We start from the raw sequence: 19,413 nt of genomic DNA, 5'->3' as shown, positions 1-19,413 counted from the left end.
AGGTAGTTTGACAAGCGGGAGCGGCTGCTGGGTGAGCGCTGCGAACGCGCATGGTCAGAATCGGAAGCGGAGAGGTTTTTTTTTTCCCCTACATGAGATCGACGGCGGATTCGAGCGCGCGCCCCTGTTTCGAGGTAACGAGGGTTGTGAGGGTGGAATTGTGAGGGGGGGAGGGGTTCCTTCGCCGGCGGGAATGTTCTCGCTTCGTCTTCGCGGTGGGAGGGCTCATGTTTTGGGAGCTCCTTGGCCGGAGTCCAAGGCACGGAGCCTCTGCATTGAACTTCTGCCTTTCTTTTCCCACCTTGTCACTTCGGTCAGGCGCAGGCGTCCCCTCGACTCTGTTTTGGGCATCCCCTTTCCCTTTTTAATGTACTTTATTTTATTCCTCAGCCTTCTGCTAAGGGTTTGAGTGAAATGTACTGGTGGGAAAACATTTCTCCCATCAACTCCCTTCTCTTAACTTTACTTTATAGCACCGAGGATTGTTTTCAGAGGAACATCCTGCTTTTGTTATTGCAGAGTTGTGGTCGTCTTAGCAGACACAACCTATCATTGGCTTCCCCATATTTTGTTACGTAAACCACAACTGGTTGAATTTGATATTGTTTTAAGCCATCATCTGCGATTAATGCAACCATAGAACCCGGATTCACACGTAGGCAAAACCAAACATCATGGCTTAGTGTAATGTAACATAATGGCTTAGTGTAATGTGTGATCTGAATGATAGATTTGTTACTGTTTAGAAAGAATTATGCTAACTAAGTAAGGTAATACTTAGGGAGGGAGAAGTTGCTAAAAGCGAACTAGAGGATTTGAATCAAGTCATTCTGACTATAGGCATTGTCTTAATATTAGTTTGTACTGATCAGCTTGATATGCTAATAGTCAAAATTGCAGGGGTTTCCCTGACCTGTGAAAAAGATGGAAATTGTGTGATGATGCATAGATGGATGTGGTCTGTATGTGGATGAAGTTGGACAGAGAGATTCAGTAAACAAACACAGCTGCATAGTACAGTATTGTATAGTATAGCAGAATTTGTTTGGAAATTTTCAAGGAGGGTTCGTTTTAAGTGAGTATTCTACCTGACTTCTGAAGATTTTTATGTTGTATATTCATTTGTATGGTATTGATTGTGTTGAATAACAATCAAAATAAAGTACAAGTGTACTGTAGCTGAAATTCTTTCAAGTGTATTGGATTTTCAGTAAAAAAAAAAAAAGGAAGGCCAGGAATGATTTAGTAGTAGTGATAGGCATGTAAGTTATTAATGCAATTTTTTTTCCAGTTGTTGGATTTGCTGTAGTATCACCAGAATCAAATTGGCTGAGCCAGTAGAATTGTTCAACAAGTTCAGAGAACTTATGTTATGGCAGAAAGGCGTGGCATTTTTCAAACTAACCTGATTCAGCAGATTGTGTCATACAGTCAATGGATCTTGTTTGATTTAAATTGAAAGTCATGAAGCAGGGGGATCATCTTGGGTTAATGTGCCTTTTTTTCTCCTTGAATTACACTGTACCTCTGGTTGGGCAAGCTAAATTATTTTTCTTTAGTATCTCAACTATTGCTGCAAAGTTTCAGTGGGTTTTATTGTAATGGTAGTACTGGAGTTGCAAAAAGAAATGTATGTAACTTTATTTTATTGCTTTGTTGGGGTTATTGAATACAGGAAATAAAAACAAATATGCTTTCTTCATAAGCTAAAGACAGAAATTCATGAGCACCAGAAATTTAAGTATAATTTCTTGAGCTGCCATTCCCACATATACATGTGTTGACTTCCTGCACATGCTTAATATATAAAAGTACATAAAAGTATATGTATGGGGATTCTCTTAGACATTATTTCTCAATCTTAGCATCTTTAAGATATAGGGACTTTAAGAACTTTGGGCGTTGAAGCCCACTTATCTAAAAGATACGAAGGTGAGAAATACAGCTCTAAGATTTGTTAGAGTGCCTATATAAAATAGAAAAGGATAAAAGCATATAGAATAGAATAACTGAGTTGGAAGGGACCTTGGAGGTCTTCTAGTCCAACCCCATGCTCAGGCAGGAAACCCTACACCACTTCACACAAATGGTGATCCAACATCTTAAAAATGTTCAGTGTTGGAGCATTCACAATTTCTGGAGGCAAGTTGTTCCACTGATTAATTGTTCTAACTGTCAGGAAATTTCTCCTTAGCTCTAAGTTGCTTCTCTCCTTGACCAGTTTCCACCCATTGCTTCTTTTCCTACCCTCAGGTGCTTTGGAGAACAGCCTAACTCCCTCTTCTTTGTTGCAGCCCCACAGATATTGGAACAATCCAGATAAAACCGAGTGGCTGCTGTGCTTCCCTCCCACAAATTGGCCAAGTGTTCCATCTCTCAGGCTAGGGGGTCAAATAGTACGCCCCTCAGATAGGGTCCGCAACTTGGGAGTCCTCCTGGACCCACAGCTGACTCTTGAACATCATTTGTCAGCTGTGACCAGGGGGGCATTTGCCCAGGTTCGCCTGGTGCACCAGTTGCGCCCCTACCTGAACCGGGAGGCTCTCACAACAGTCACTCGGGCCCTTGTGACCTCTAGGCTGGAGTACTGCAACGTGCTCTACATGGGGCTGCCCTTGAAGAGTATTCAGCGACTTCAGCTTGTCCAGAATGCAGCCGCGCGAGCGATCGTGGGTGCACCTCGATTCACCCACATAACACCTATCCTCCGCGAGCTGCACTGGCTGCCTGTTGATCTCCGGGTGCGCTTCAAGGTGCTAGTTGTCACCTACAAAGCCCTTCATGGTATTGGATCTGGGTACTTGAGAGACCGCCTACTGCCAATTACCTCCACTAGACTAATAAGATCCCATAGATTAGGCCTCCTCCGAATTCCATCAGCCAGCCAATGTCGACTGGCAACTACCCGGAGGAGAGCCTTCTCGGTGGCGGCTCCGACCCTCTGGAACGAACTCCCTGTGGAGATTCGTACCCTCACCACCCTCCAGACCTTCCGCATCGCCCTTAAAACCTGGCTGTTCCGACAGGCCTGGGGCTAAAGACTTCAACCCCACTCGAATGGTATGACTGTTGTGCTTTTTAACGGTGTATGATCGTCATGTTTGTAACTTGTCTGTTCCCCCCTTCCCTTGAATTGTGAGCCGCCCTGAGTCCCCCCAGGGAAAAGGGCGGCATACAAATAAAGTAAAATCCTAAATCCTAAACACTGTTATCATGCCTCCCCTAGTCCTTCTTTTCATTAAACTAGACATACCCAGTTCCTGCAACTGTTCTTCATATGTGTTAGCTTCCAGTCCCCTAATCATCTTAATTGCTCTTCTTTGCACTTTTTCCAGAATCTCAACATCTTTTCTACATCGTGGTGACCAAAACTGAATGCAGTATTCCAAATGTGACCTTACTAAGGCACTATAGAGTGGTATTAACACATCACGTGATCTTGATTCTAGCCCTCTGTTTATGCAGCCTAGAACTGTGTTGGCTTTTTTGGCAGCTGCTGCACAGTGCTGGCTCATATTTAAATGGTTGTCCACTAGGACTTCAGGATCTCTCTCACATTTACTATTATTGAGCAAGGTACCATATATACTGTACCTCTGCATTTTGTTTTTCTTGCCTAAATGTAGAGCCTTACTTTTTTCATCATTAAATTTCATTTTGTTAAATAGCTCCCAATGTTCAAGTTTGCCAAGATCCTTCTGTATCTTAAGCCTGTCTTCTGGAATGTTGGCAATTGCTGCCAGCTTGGTGTCATCTGCAAATTTGATGAGTTGTCCATCTATCCCCTCATCCAAGTCATTGATGAAGATGTTGAAGAGTACTGGGCCTAAAACAGAGCCTTGGGGTACTCCACTGCATACTTCCCTCCATGAAGATTCCATTGAGGTCTACAGTTACGAATCTGTCTGGTGGTAATGCTGTGACCCACATTTTTCTATTTTATTTGGTCTGTGTTTTAGCGACTTTGTATAATCATTACTTTAGAAACTTTTGGAAAAAATAGAGGATGTTTGGGGCAGTGAATATCTAAAATTACCTTTTCTTTTCAAAGTTAATTATAATGTCATTTTCTTCTAGTCCTCTTTTAAATAAGTCTGAAAAGAAAGATAATGTTTTCTGGAATATGTTCAGGTGGTCCTTAGTTAACAATAACTCATTCAGTGATCATTTGAAGCTATGACAGCACTGAATGAGTGGTGGTTACAACTGGTCCTTGAAGTCCCAACTGCTCAGCAGCCCTTAGTCACACATGATCACGATCTCATCACTTGCCAATCAGCTCACACTTATCTGCATCATCCTGCAGTCACATGATTGTGATATGTAAGCTTTCTTCGGCTTCCGAGAAGTAATGTCAGGGAAGCCAGCAAGGAAAGTCACAGGTTGTTTGGGTAAGTCTCTCCAGGGGATTGTACTAGAAGCCCTCCAAGGTCCCTTCCAACTCTGTTATTCTGTTATTCTCCCACATGTACTCTCTTCTTGAACTTGTTGCGCTTGTGCAGTGCCTTCCCAGCCACTTGTGCATCCTCATGCACCTTCCTTCATCCAGCAGCTGCCATTTATCTGCCTGCTGGCCTACTTGCAAGCTGCCTTGGGACTTGTGGCTTCCTGCTGGCTTCCCCATTGACTTTAGTTGTTGGAAGCTGGCAGGAAGTTGCAAGGTGGTACTGACATAATGACCCACTTTCCTCAATTATAGCAAGAGGGAATGTAGGGATTGCTGTAGCTATGCGGTGTGATTACCTGATCGTGCACTTTACAATCACATTACTTAGCAATGGAAATTCTGGTCCCAACTGCCAGAATTAAGCAAGGATAGCTGTAGGTAATGTTAAACTGCTTGGACCATCTCCTATCTTTTTGTGTCAACATTACAAGTGGCAAATATCACTACTATAAGGATATATGCTCTAGTTTAAATGTTTAGTAATCTGCAAAGTGTTGTAGGTTGCTTCAGCAAAGCATAAGTTAAATAATAAATTTTAGTAAAGAATTGAACAATTGATGTTTTACAGATGCTATTTAGGTAACACAGCCACCTATGATTTGGTGCTATGAGAAAAAGGCAAATATTAGATTTGCATATTTAGAACCAGAAAACTAGTTTGGTAACTTCCAACTCCTAGTTTCCTCAGGTTTCAACATGCTCCTTAGAGGTTTTTTTAAAATGTCAACCAGTAGTTTGTCTTGTAATAATAAGAAATCTCCAATGATATTTAATATTTGAAGAAAAAATATAACAAATTAGATATGTCTCATCTTGTAAGAGATTATATTCTATTTTGGTTCCATGCTGAATATTGCAAATTGGAAGTGTTTTGTTTAAGCATGGATTAGATGTTTTTTCAGAAGTAATAGTGATATGGCCAGGAACTTCAAATACTTTAATGTATTTGTACTATGTTCACCTTCAAATTTACTAATATTGTGAAAAATACTATATTTATGCATTAATCTGACTTTCTGCTTAAAGTATAAGCTATGTCAGTGGAAAGTATTTTTATGATTTATATGAAAATAAATACTAGTTTCCCTCCAATATTTGTGTTGGTCATTTCTTCAGTGATGATTTAACAACATATTGAAACACTATCATAGATCAAATGCTACTTGCATAGACTTACATCACTTAGGTTTTGGGATGGCATTAATAGAACATCTACCATATGCTATCTATATTTCAGAGAAAACATAGAATATAAATACCACTTATAAACTAAATATCATAGTGGTATGATAATAAGTACTATATTCTGATCACGCTGTATTACTAAGTGAGAAAATTGGAATAATTTTCTATAAGCAAATTGGACATTGTTTTTACGTTGATACTAGGGATATTGGTTTAATTGGATAAATTTAGATAATTTTGAGAATATGCTGTTGAAGTTGTTTTGAAGAGAATGAGTCACCTCATGGTGGTTAAGGTTTCCATAGAAACTGAGGATATTGCTAAAGACAGATGGTTGGTTGCATTTTAAGCATGTTTCTAGCATTAGCTATTCATTCAAGAGAGTAAAATGTCCTGCTCTTTGTCCCTTTGGCAGCTCCTCCTATCTTTGAGAGAGGAACAAACCATAGCTGAGGTTAACTTTGCAGATTTGCCAGTCTGCATTAATATTTCCTACCAATATGTTGTATTTTGTCAAGCTAGACTTCCTGCACAATAATTTTATAGTCAACTGAAGTGTAAGTGCAATGTAGATATACATTTTGATGTGACTAATAACACAAATATATTAATATTATATTAGCTGTAAAATATGGAGCTAAATTTCCTCAAGGATTTATTGAAATTATGGCATAATGCTTTAATATGTGTAGATATTTTTCACTGTTGTCTTTATAGAAGTCATATTAATTTCTAATATTAGATACAGCCTTGCTTTGATCCATTTTAGAAATATTTTATTTTGGAGTTGATTATTGCTTGAGTTGATTTTCAGAATTCCCCAACACTTAATGAGAGTCAGTGTAGTGTAATGATTAAGTCATCAATCTAGAAGCCAGGGATCGGGAGTTCTAGTTCTACCTTAGGTACAAAGTCAAGTGGGTGCTCTCACATTTTCTCAGCCCTAGGAAGGAGGCAATGGCAAATCACTTCTTAAAAAATTGGAATTACAATTATAAGTCATGCCAGTCATAAAGCAGGTCACCACATAACTGCAACCAATTTTTGACCTTTTTGTTGTGGTTGTTAAGTGAATCACCAGTCATTAAGCAAATGCGACGGTCTTTAAGTAAATCCATTGTCCATAATTGGTGTCATAAATCATGATCACATGACGGCAGGATCTTGCAAACAGCGGTAAATGTGGGCTGATTGCCAAGTGTCCAAAAATGATCAAATCACTGTGGGAGGGAGGTGGGGGGCAGGGAGGAACCATTGGAATTTTGATTCCTGGTGGTAAGTGGACCTGGGAGGTCTGTTCTCCTGTAATATTGAACAGTTAGTAAGCGTAAGTTGAGGATTACCTGCAATCAATTTGCTATAATGATAGGAATGCAGAATGTGTTTCAAGTTGTTTTCCTCTAGTAATACCAAGATTTATTTTATGACTATGTCATTAGTTTGATTGGCCAGTATAGAAAATTATAACCCCTATTGGATGTAGACCCACAATATTCAACCCCAATGTTTATTAGGTTTTGTCTAGGGTTTTGTAAAGCTTTTCAAATGTATTAATTACCAAATTTATTATCTGGTGTATTTACAGATTACAATATACAATCTGAAAAACAGGAAACAATATATACTTTACTATTACAAACATGTCATTCCATAGAGGGGGGGGATGTCTCTGGGACCCGCCCCCACTGATTTTGTGAAAAGTGAATTCACAAAACATCACAAAAACTGATATAGGCCTGGCAGATTCTGCTGGGAGGAGATGATTCTGGAGATAACAAGGACCCAAACATTATCGGTAATTGGACGTAGAAACTTACTGGCGAAAAGTGCTGGTTTCACAAACACAAACTGTTGAACTGGCTAGTGTTGAGTATTCTCTGTCAGTTGCAGTTGTCAAATTGTGCTCATGTAAAATGAATCCCAGTAATGTAGGTGAGAATTACATGAGAGGTGACAAGTGCTTCCTGGTACTAGGAGGGGCATAACTGAAGCTGGTCATTCCTGGTAGTCCTATTCCAGCAGAGGTTGTGAAGCCAGAAAAACCACCAAAGTGTATACCAGCTTCTTTAGAGACAGCGTAAGCATCAAAGGAAGCAAAGGATTTCTGTTCCAACACCAACTCTGTCTTGTAGGGATTCTAAGACTTACTGGTAGTTTGCTTTGGCACACCTGGTCCCTCACAGCCTAGTGACATCAGGCCTAGATTTCCACTTCTACTTGGCCTGGACTAGATATTAAAGATGTTTGGTTTGGATATTAGATATAAATATATTTATATCCGCTGCAAATTGATGATACTTAATCCCAAATCAATGGAGAATCTCCACCAATAGTTTCATGTAGATGTTAAACAGATGAGAGAGAGGGCTTAGCCCTAGGGACCTCCTTGCAAAATTGCTGTTTTGACCTGATACTTAAATATGAGCACTTAAGTAAATAATTTGGACAGGCCTATTGTCTTGTCTTTTCCCATCACCTTTGTTATGTGGCTCTGAAGGGAAAGCAAATATATTAGCATAAGAGGGAAGCAAATGAAACAAAATGTAATTGCAATCAAAACTGTTATCTGTGCTCCCCCCTCAAGTTAGAAATGAATGAAAGGTCTGTCATATCTACAATGACATTTAAAGAGGACACTTGGGAAATGCCAGGGAAAATTGTGAGATGTTTCTTCGCTGATTTGTGAATTTCTCTTACTTCTTTTCAAGTAATCTTTTGAGCACTTGAAGCATGGAGCAATACCCAGATTTACAAGAGGACCTGAGTCTGGAAGATACTAGTGAGTCTCTCAATCAGCTCAAATTGGCCTCTCTCGATGACAAAAATTGGCCATCAGATGAAGAGCCTGTTTTTCCAAAGTCAGGTAAGTGCTTTTGTTAAGAAAATGGTGGGAGGTGGCAGTCAGGTTTTAAGGCAGCAGTCCCCAACCTTTGAAGCTTGGCGGCTGGGGGGGGGGGGAGGAGAACGGATGTATGAGCGGCAGGCCGGCATGCATGTACATGCTAGTGCAGCTTGACTTACACGCATGCACACATGCGCTGGCCTGCTACTTGCACAAATAATGCTGCACACATGCCGGTTTGCCACTCACGTGGCCCGGTTGCAAATAGGCCATGGCCCGATAGTGGGCAAGGCTTGGGGATTGAGGACTCCTGTTTTAAGGAGTTCATAATCTGAAAATATTGCCTGTCTGTTGCTTGTTAAATCATCTCTGTCTTTCCCTACAAGGCCATAACGGTCCTCTGCAGCTGTAGTACAACTCAGGAAAAGATTGACTGTTAATGATGCCCGTATACTCAGCATTTGTTTGTCTTTGAATCCAAAATGTTGCACACCCCTTTTCTGCAGCATTCATCTTAAATATCTTTAAGATGTTGCAAATGAGTTTGCTTGGTATCCTGACTATAAATTGTAATAAAGAACTAAGATAGTAATCAGAAAATAAGAACTGGAATATTACAGGTTGTATATAGTAAAATAAATACTTGTACAGTGTAGATATCAACGCAGTAGATTATAGTTGTTCATTTTGGGATTTGTGGCAGAAGATTTTAAGTCTATTATTTTGTTCCATTAATGGTGTCTTTATATACTTAAAGCAGATGCATTTATAAATATGTTTAAACAATTAATCTTAGTTCATGCACCTGTCTGTTTTGAGATACCAAATGAACAAGAAAATGTACACCATTTGTACCCCACCACACCTGAATAAAGGTGCAGGTATACAAATAAATTAATATAGCCATCCTACCGATAATGCACCTAGACATTTCTCTGTAATTCTGGACCCTTATATAGTAAGTTTAATTTTATGTGATATTTTTCTTTCTATTTATTTACATATGATACTGTACAGATGATACCAAGAGCTCCCCGGATTCTGCCACACATCTGCGGTGGGATGATCCCTACTATGATATTGCTAGGCACCAGATTGTGGAAGTAGCAGGTACCGTTTTGTTATAGTATAATGATTTTAAATAAAATAAATAAATCTATTTTTAACAACTGTCAACAATCAAAATAAAAATACTTTTCTCATAGAAATTTTTAATGACATCGTCTCTAGGAAATAATTAAGAGTTCCAAAGAAATAATTTAAAATTTTGAAGAAATTTGAAGTGATCCAAAGTATTTAATAGTGCCTGTATGATTTGTCATAAAAAGCAATTTCTCTCTCAGATTGAACTGCTGACTAAATAGCTATATATCCATGTGGCTTTCTTAACAAAAATAGTGAATTGATTGAGTCCATTTCTAGGATATTTCTTTAAATTCATATTAAGTTTACAGAGCTTGGATTTTCTGGTGGGCTTCTAGCCCTACAATTGCTATTTGGAATTTCTGGATTATATATCATAACTATATAATAGAAATCATTTCCAGCAGAATAGTTACTTGAAAAACTAAAATGAGAAAACAGTACAAAAATGTATCAAAATTATTACAAAAGATAGTTTTCAAATTACTTTAATATATTTTGAACTTTGTAACTTTTTGTAGGACTTTTCCTCCCCTCCCCCCTTTTTTTTTGAAGAAAAAGATGGCTTGTCTCATTCATTGTGGCAAAAGGATAGTAACCTCTTCCGGCAAAAGGCCGTTAAAAAGCAGCAGTAAGATGTGATTTGCTTTCAGATGACTTTTTAAAATAAACACCAGATTATGTTGGTGTTCTGTGATGTCAACTAATTTCATGCATTTATAGAACATTTGACAGACAATTGCCAGATAAGGTGATTTGTTCAGAACCTGCAAATACTTCTAATTTTTCTGAGCCATAGCAAGCATTTTAATTGTCAGTCTAAATTATTGGGTACCTTGTTCATATGTCTAATTAGTCTGTGGAACATCTGAAAGTGAAAAGTCAAACCACTGTTCAAAATCCTGGGCCCATAGACTTGCAAAGAAACAATTAAGCCCTTTTCTATTTCATTGATAGCTAGGCTGCTAACATTTTTGTTTAGCTAATTTATATATAGTTCTAAATTCAGCTATTATCTGAATTGCATGCAGACTTAATTGGGAAGGATGTGGCATGTTAATGGTTACTGGAAATGATGCCCTGAAACTGGAAGAGTGGACAATTGTTTTTAGCTTGTATATATGATTAATATTAATCATAATGCCAAATATGGTATATATCAGGGGTGTCAAACTGGCGGCCCTCAGGCTGGATGCTTCACACGCAGGCTATGGCCACCCTGGCTCTAAAAAGGCAAAAAATCGCGATATGTCACATGTGATTAAGTTTAACACCCGTGGTGTATATGATAGCAGATTCTCCTAATGACTAAGGAATAGAAATGAACAATGGATCATTGTAGAAAGTAAATGATAAATAAGGAGGAAATGTCATACATATGGATAAATGTAATAATTGCTGAATAGTTTTTGGACATATTTGCTTAGATTTCTTTGATAGAAATAATTGTTTTGAATTTTCAAATTGCAATTGTGTAGTCTTTTTGTCCATTAGGCACTTTGAATTAGGCACGTTCCAGTCCTCTACAGCAAAATGTATTTAAATAATTTACTTACTTACTTACTTACTTACTTACTTACTTACTTACTTACTTACATACATACATACATACATACATACATACATACATACATACAGTTTTGTAGTATTTGTTTCTGAGAGATTTTCAGCACGGGAGGTATCTTTCTCTATGCAAATATGATAGGAATGCTTTTCTGTTCTCAGGGCTTGTAACTAGATGAGCAATTCATGAAACAAGGTCTCCACTGTTAAATTATTAGATAGGGCTAAACAAAAGATAACTGTGGTACACATTGTGTTCAAATACATAACTAGCTCTATTGCTGACTTCCTCAGATTTCTACCATTTGATAGAATTTATGAATAACGTTCAGTGAAACCTTCATATGTTCCAGAAATATTATTGGGAAGTAAATAATGTTTGTATAGTCTGTGCTGCTAATATAGTTTAATTATTTCTGTGTTCATGTTAATTTCATTTTTTTATGTTATCTGTTTTCCATTGTAAACAGCATATTGTAGTTCAGAAGAAGGTTCATTTATTATCTATCTATCTATCTATCTATCTAAGCATCTATTTTTCTATGGAGAAGATGCAAATCAAGAATCGCATTAAATAAATACTTGTTATGCATGTATTTTTATTTCTTTGTTTTCTGGAAGTTTATTCATTAAATGTGTATGCACTTAACATCTAATTACCCTGTTCACAAATAAAAAATATTTCTAATATTTCAAATGCCCATTGATTTTTAGCTCTGATTTATGACAAAAAGAAAAACTGGACTGTATTTCAATTTACTTTTCTTCTGCATTTTCCTTTATTGTATGCACAAAAGCATTTTTCAGAGATTTAGAATAGGGCCTCCTAAAAGTATGTTGTATGATATAGAGCTGCAGCGTGTAGAAGTAATTTCCTCAAATCAGTTGAAGTGTATTCTACTAAAATAAGGCCTAGTTTTTTGAACCCACAATTTTTTGTTCCTGTCTATATTCATTTCACAGGAAAGCAAATTGTAAGTGCTAAAAAACAAATAACTTGTCCAGTATGAATTGATAGAGCTGAAATGAAATGGGATTACAATTATTTATTTGTTCATTTATATAGCTGCCCATCTCACATAGTTGAAACACAAAACAAAAATTAAATAAATAAATAAACAAATAACCAAAGTAATATAACAATGACCATTAAGAACAATAAAAATGTTAAAACCATTAAAATAAGTGGAAGTACAATCCAACTCTCAAAAATGTACAGTAGCCATTTACCAGGCTCCACACCACTCTTACTTAAGCTCCAGGTTGTATCTGCCAATCTAAGTTCTGGGGGAATGATCTCTGCTTGGAATGGTTGTGTGATAAGGATTTTGGATTAGACTGCTTCTATGTAGTTTCTCTCTGCCAATCTTATAGGGCTCCCTGATTTTCTAAGGAATTTTGAGAGACAAAACAGCCAAAAGATAGCTGGAGTTTAATTGGAAAAAGACAGAATGAATATAACCAAGTGTAAGAGTCCATTTTAGAGATTTCATTGTAGCATTAAGAGCTTCAAAACACAATACTTTGAATGCTGTTATTATTGGTTGGTAGCCTTGTTTAAATGATCCATTCCTTGCTGTGTGAATAGGCAACTGACTCAGTTGCTGTGGGGATTATTCTAGGAATCTGGTATGGGTAAATTTGCTTGCATTTGCTCTGAATCTCTTTTTTCAGTACGTTGAGCTATCTAAATAGTAGAATGCTAATAATATATAATTATATCATGTAAACATTAGGGTATTGAAACAATAATATGTATCAAAATTTATAACAATATAATAAAAGGAAAATAATTTTCTTCCAGTCTCCCCCTTTTGGTAATATTATTGAGGTTACAATTCCTTGAAGAAAGGAATCCCTTTCAGTTAGGTTTCAGATTGGAGTATAATCAGGGGTGGGTTTCTGCTGGCGGAGCTCTGTTATTGGCTGCAGAGGACTTTCCAGAAGGCCTCTGATGACGTAATGGAGGCCAGAAGCGATGTGTGCATCAATCTGTACTTCATGTCTCAGCTGTAGAGGGCTTTGTGGAAGGCTCTGACAGTGAAATGGAGGCTGGGGGGCGACTTGTGGGAGCAGTGACAAGTGACCACAGAATCCGTGGTCCGGCAGTGGGGTCTTGCTGTCAGTGCTGCTGTTGTGAGGTGAATCAGTAATTAGACCTCTCCCCCCAAAAGAAGCCCTAGCTGTTTTGGGGGTGGGGTCAAAAGGAAATAAGACCAGGTCTTATTTTCAGGGAAACACAGTACATACACAGAAATTTTGAACTACACACAAAATTTCACAAGTAATTAGATTAAAGATAAACTATTGATTATTTGAGTAAATGCAACATTGCTCTCAATGTGCAGCTAATGTTCACAATCACTAATCTTTTTGTATGGAAGAGAGCTCATAATTTGAAGACTGGAGTCTTCAAATGAGATTTACAGGTACAGCTTAGTGTTAGTGATGCAAAAAAGGGGCCTCCAGGATCAGAGGCTTTAAAGCAGTGGTGTCAAACTCACGTCATCACGGCAGCATCATGTGAAGTATTGGGACTTTTCCCCTCTTTGCTAAACAGGACGTGGGCATGGACGTGGCCAGCGTGTGATGCATCCAGCCCGCGGGCCAGGAGTTTGACAACCCTGCTCTAAAGGCTGTTATAAAGGCAGTGATAGAATAAAAAAGTGAGTATAACATCTAGGTGGTAGCAGAAAATGTGGTACAGAATTCTCTGCTTAGTGATCCTTGTATTTCAGTCTTTCAATGAGAATTTCTTTAGCTGGTGCTAGCCTTGTCAATTGTAGTACCTAAAACTTAAAAATTTAGAAGAAGCTAGGAATTTATAGATAGCAGAGAGTCACTGAATGTAACCACCCACATTTTATTCTTGGCTTCAGTTCTCAGGAAGTTCTCAGAAAGTTCTCAGGAAGAAGCATTCTCATCTGATGAGCTCATATTCTGTATTTCCATAGAGCAGCATTACATTGTCTGCAAAGATCATTCTCTGAGGTCCGGATTGAGTTGCCAGGGAACAACTAAATGGCAAGTTAGAGATAATTAAGGAGGAGGTCAAACTAGGAGGTAAATATCAAATATCAGACTCCAATATGACACAAGATAGTGAATAGTGAAAAAACAGGAAAGCTGTAATTCAGATGATACATACATTTTTCATCATATACAACAGTATATTTCAACAATATTTTGACTGCTACAAATCCCTGTGTTTTATTGGGATTTGGTTCCCATGCTCCCCAGCCAGTGCAGCTCACACATATCTGGATGATTCTAGATTGTAGAGCATTACTTTAGGACTTTTTTTGTCTGGGAGATGTTAGTTTCTTTTCCCAATAATAAGCATATTTGTTTGTTTGTTTTTAGTAACACGCAACTAGTTTCTGCTGTGCGGTGTGCACCAGCTTTCTTGGATATTAATGTTATACTATAATGGGAGATTTGCTATTCTTAAATAAATGATGGTTATATGAAATTTAAGAAACTGAGATAATTGCTCATACCTATATGATCAGTTACCCTGAGTTTCAAAATGTGCAAGAAAAGTGAAAATAGTGGTGGAATCTTTGAGTTATATTGTATGTTTTATCCATAGTATCCTGATTTTTTACTGTTAAAAAAGGAATTACTATATAAAATAGACATAAGAATCGCTGGGTTTAAACTTTTGTTTTCAGTTCATGCTTTTTAAATGAATTTCAGTGGTTGAAAGAAGTCAGGCTTGGTGAGACATTCTGAGAGCATTTTTATATTTAAATAAGTTTTGTAGTGTGAAAAGGTCAGACTTTATTGTGTCTGCCAAAAATATAGTTCTTTTCTCTAGTATAGAAAAAACCAAAATGCAACAAGAAGTATTTGTTTATGGAGAGTTTGGAAAATGGTATTATGTCCTAGATTTATCAAGGAAGAACATTCTATTTTTTTAAAAGAGTAGCATCAGGAAACAAAAATACCCATGAATGTTCTGATACTCTGTATGTCTTTGGGTTTGCATATAAATTTTTATTCCAACCTTCGTCATCAGTCCAAGGAGTCAGTTTGAGTTAAGGGACTTTTGGTGTAATGTACCTTTGTTTCTATTCCTCCAGGGCAGGTTATACTTGATGGGGTCCAGCCAGGTAGGTAAAATGCCTAGTCTTCTTGTCATTGGCATTAAAGATCATGGCACTCTTTAGCATGACTGTGACCTGCCGCTGGGTTATCTCAAGGGAGCCCAAATTCTGTGAAGTTGAGGGCTAAATCCCAGTCCTCAAAGTTCACTTGTGTGCATTATGCCAAGTAGATTGCAGCCATGCTTCTCTTCTAAACTGGGGATATAGCCATTTTGGTCATACTACCTATATATAATCAATCCATTCAACTGAATGTGGGACTTTGAAATTTCCTAGCAGAACTCTGCAGTGGACATCAGCTGGTGGGCTTATTTGGGGTATTCTGCTATCATCTATTAGCTTCTTTTTTCTTGGATGGTGATGGGTACTCTACCCATTAGGAAATAATTAATGTTAACGTTCCCATTCTCAATTTTTTGTCAGGACAGTTTCTTCTGTAATTAATATTTCTTTAAGTTACCATTTCTCTTAATTTGAAATTCTGGAAGAAGAGATAGTGCCTCTTCCATTTTTTCTGTGACATCATTCAAAACTGATTCCTGAAATCTAGAAAATGGGCAGGTTTCTTTTAATCCTCTGTGCTTTGGTGCTACTTTGAGCACTTTCTTTTAGAACCTCTAACCTCTAACATGAATGCTAATTTCTTCCAAATCTCCTTAAGATCTGTTTATTCCATGGCTTTTCCATTTTTATAATTTCTTCCTGTAAATAGTCATAAACTTAAATTTCTTGAAGATTGTATCTTACATGTCTATGAATTAAATGTTTATCTTCACTTGTCTATCCAGACAGGTTGATTTATATAATTTCAAAATATTGGCAATTACTATTTTAAAATTTGTAAATGTAGTCAGCTCTTATTTTTAAGGGAAATTAATTTATGGTTTTAAATGCGGAATGAAAGACAGTGTCATTAGGAAGGGCAGAAAAGAAAGCTTCCTGAGCTGTTAAATATTCTGCCCTTTAAAATCCTGTTTTTCCTTAGCCTAACAATTCTCTCATACCTGCATTACTGAGGTATAGAAACACACTGGTTTGTTGTTTGCTATTGTTGAGCTTCCTAGTTGCTTTACAGTTTTTTGTTTATTAGTTATAGCCAAGTTCATTTCAATATCCTATTTTTAACATTATTAGCTAAAGGGCACATTAAAAAGAGGAAGAGATTCTAGAGAAAGTAAATAATGCTTCTGTAATCATATAGGTCATTATTCATGGAAAAAACTAGGCTGGCTGGCTTATTAACTAAAGAATTTTTAGAGGAAAAAAGCTTATAGCATATTTTAAACAACATTTAAAGTGTTTCACATATTATAAAAAAAATCTCACATTGAATTCATTTTTGGAATTTCAAATATCCTGGACAATTTTGAAATAACTCATAGCCCTGGAAACATTTAAATAGTCTGGAAAGATACTGCAGGTGCATATTGTATGGCAGTGACATATTTTCTGAGTGCACCAAAGAGATTCTGATGTATAATATGACATTCTTATAATTCAGCATTTAAATTCAAATTCAACAATGCAGTTTCATGTAGAATTAACCAGCTGATTTCATGTTTATTAAATATACATGCTTTGGAATAATGGGAATTCAATCATTGTTTATTATTTGTTACACCTTGAATTCAATTATCAATATAAATATTTCTTTCTGAGTCATATAAAATATTTATAAATATTAAGACACATATGATATAATCAGTTGTCATACTTCATAAATGATAGCTTTTTTTGTAAAACTAAAACACAATAATAATTAACCTTATTGATATTAGACAAGTTGGAAATAATCAAGGTTTTCTCCTTTGCTTTGAAAAGTGTTATATTTTATTAAAGTAATCAGGAAACTAAGTATAATCATGGTTTATTTTTGAACTGATGTTGATTTTTCTAAGAGTTAGGAAATGGGTTTGTTCTAAAAGTAAAGGTTGAAGGTGGAGTCATTGTCTATGAAGAGTTTTCCAAGTATCCAGCTATTTCTGTGTTTATTTGTTTTAAATTCAAACTCAAAATGTTGAATTTAAACTCTAATTATATACATCACATCCTATTAACACAAATAAGGCAGTAGCCTGATTATCTGATGCAAAAGTATTATGAGAGCCGAGGTGGCGCAGTGGTTAAATGCAGCACTGCAGGCTACTTCAGCTGACTGCAGTTCTGCAGTTCGGCTGTTCAAATCTCACCGGCTCAGGGTTGACTCAGCCTTCCATCCTTCCGAGGTGGGTAAAATGAGGACCCGGATTGTTGTTGGGGGCAATATGCTGACTGTAAACCGCTTAGAGAGGGCTGAAAGCCCTATGAAGCGGTATATAAGTCTAACTGCTATTGCTATTGCTATGTTACCATTCAAGAATGCTGCTATAAAGCAGTAGAAGACTATATAATTTCTTCTTGCCTTTTTTCATCTTGCAAGTTTTTGTTCTATGCTTCTTACTTGCAGATTTGGTTAAATTAGTCAACTAAGGTTTATTCAACTTGTATGCTAAGGCTAGATGGTTATAGAATGTTGCACAACATTACCTCGTTGTGAGTGGGTAAATCAGAAATATTAACGTGTCCATATTTAAAGTCTGTTATCAGTTCTTGTTTCACACTGAATCCACACTGAAACAACTGCTTTGTCAAAATAAAATAATATTGACACTGTCTCTTAAAACAGTTATGGTTTATAACTTAAGAAACACTGCCATACTAGTGGTAGGGCTAATCTTTTCTGCAACTTTTTAAAAAGGTCTTTTCTCTTTGACTGTAATATACAGATTACCATCCTGCAGAACAGAGAAGTATATCTGCCGTTGTTGAAATAGATATATAAGAAGAAGAAAAATGATAAGGGGTTCCATTGTACCATATTAGCTGCAAAACAATGTTATCCCAGTAAATTCTTAAGAGCATCTGCAATCTACTCCAGTGCATATATTGGATATATGTGCTGTGTCATAGTAATTCAATTTTGGGGGAACTATATGAATGTTTCTTACTGAGGTACTTTATTTTTGGGCAACCATGGGATAAACTGTTGGATGTTGGTCTTGTGACTTGACTGGTAACTGTGTATAATTGTTTCAGATTAGCTCTGCATTGCCGTCCTGGTTTCATGTCTCTCTTAGGTGCCATTTTGTCACAAGTGCCTTCCACCATCATGTGCTTGAATGGCAAATCCTAATGTTTGCACAGGTACAAGAGAAAAAAGGAAAGAAAAGAAAATCTTAGAGAGGGATTTCCAAGCTAATAAGGACAAATATACTTAATAGGCATGGAATGATGCCGAACTCTGGGTGGAAGGCATAAAAAAATGGGGAATGAGGAAAATGGCAAATGGAGTGTCTGGAAACATGAACAGTGAGTACTCCAACCTTGTTGCAGGTTCCATTTGTTTCTGCTATTTGCATCAGTCTTTTTACATAAGCAGTGTTTATTTCAAATGAGTCCATATGTAGCTCGTATCTCATTTGATACAATTTCCTTCCCCCCCCCATCATTTTTACATTTACATGAACTGTCCCTTGCTTTATCACTGATCCTAATATATTGTATATTTAATATGCGAAATATGTTTTTGTGAAGAAGTTTGCTTCATTTGAAGATTTGCAGACTACTGCTGTTTAAACATGTATTAATTATTTTAGTATTTGTAGAAATAAGATCTAAACACAATTAAGATGATTATAGGCCTTAGTAATATTTGGCATTGTATTTTGGCTTATATCAGTCACAAGTAAACTTCATTTGTCACAGGAATATATACAGTAGAAGCTGTAAATATACCCAATGAAAGAAAAAGACAAAATGTTCCTCCCTTATGAATTTGAAATAACAATAAACTGATCAATCAAAATAAAATCTGTATGACAGGAAATTTGTATTTTCTTTAACCATTTATATACTTTTATGACAATAATTAGAATATTAAACAGCAAGATGCATATAATTTCAACCTCCTATGCAGAAAGGCCCAGTTTTGCTCCCATAGAGGAGAATAAAGTTCCTTTTCCATATGCACATGTTTGCTCAAGAAAATGTGTTTTAGGTAGCAGGTAATTCAAACTTGTGTTTTAATCACAGGGGAAGTCAGATTGTCAAATGTAGCTTTTTTTTGGGGGGGGGAAGCAATTTAT

General features: G+C 36.8%; 1 protein-coding gene across 2 annotated transcripts in view; it reads left to right on the top strand.

Annotated features, from left to right (window-relative positions):
* The first annotated feature begins 27 nt into the window (after nt 1–27).
* The window catches only part of ARHGAP1 (Rho GTPase activating protein 1), a 31,091-nt gene continuing 11,705 nt past the window's right edge, over nt 28–19,413 (top strand). Inside the window, exons 1-4 of one of the 2 annotated variants that reach the window (XM_032226922.1) lie at nt 28–134; nt 8,341–8,495; nt 9,492–9,584; nt 15,266–15,295. In XM_032226922.1, the coding sequence (XP_032082813.1) occupies nt 8,363–8,495; nt 9,492–9,584; nt 15,266–15,295 (256 nt within the window). In that variant the 5' untranslated portion in view covers nt 28–134; nt 8,341–8,362. The remainder of the gene's footprint in view (nt 135–8,340; nt 8,496–9,491; nt 9,585–15,265; nt 15,296–19,413) is intronic. The other variant, XM_032226914.1, reaches the window with a different exon arrangement.

The sequence above is a fragment of the Thamnophis elegans genome, chromosome 1 (genome assembly GCF_009769535.1).
Source record: "Thamnophis elegans isolate rThaEle1 chromosome 1, rThaEle1.pri, whole genome shotgun sequence".
NCBI classification, from domain to species: Eukaryota; Metazoa; Chordata; class Lepidosauria; order Squamata; family Colubridae; genus Thamnophis; species Thamnophis elegans.
The sequence above is the reverse complement of the archived record's forward strand: the minus strand, read 5'-3'. Positions and strand labels throughout refer to the sequence as shown.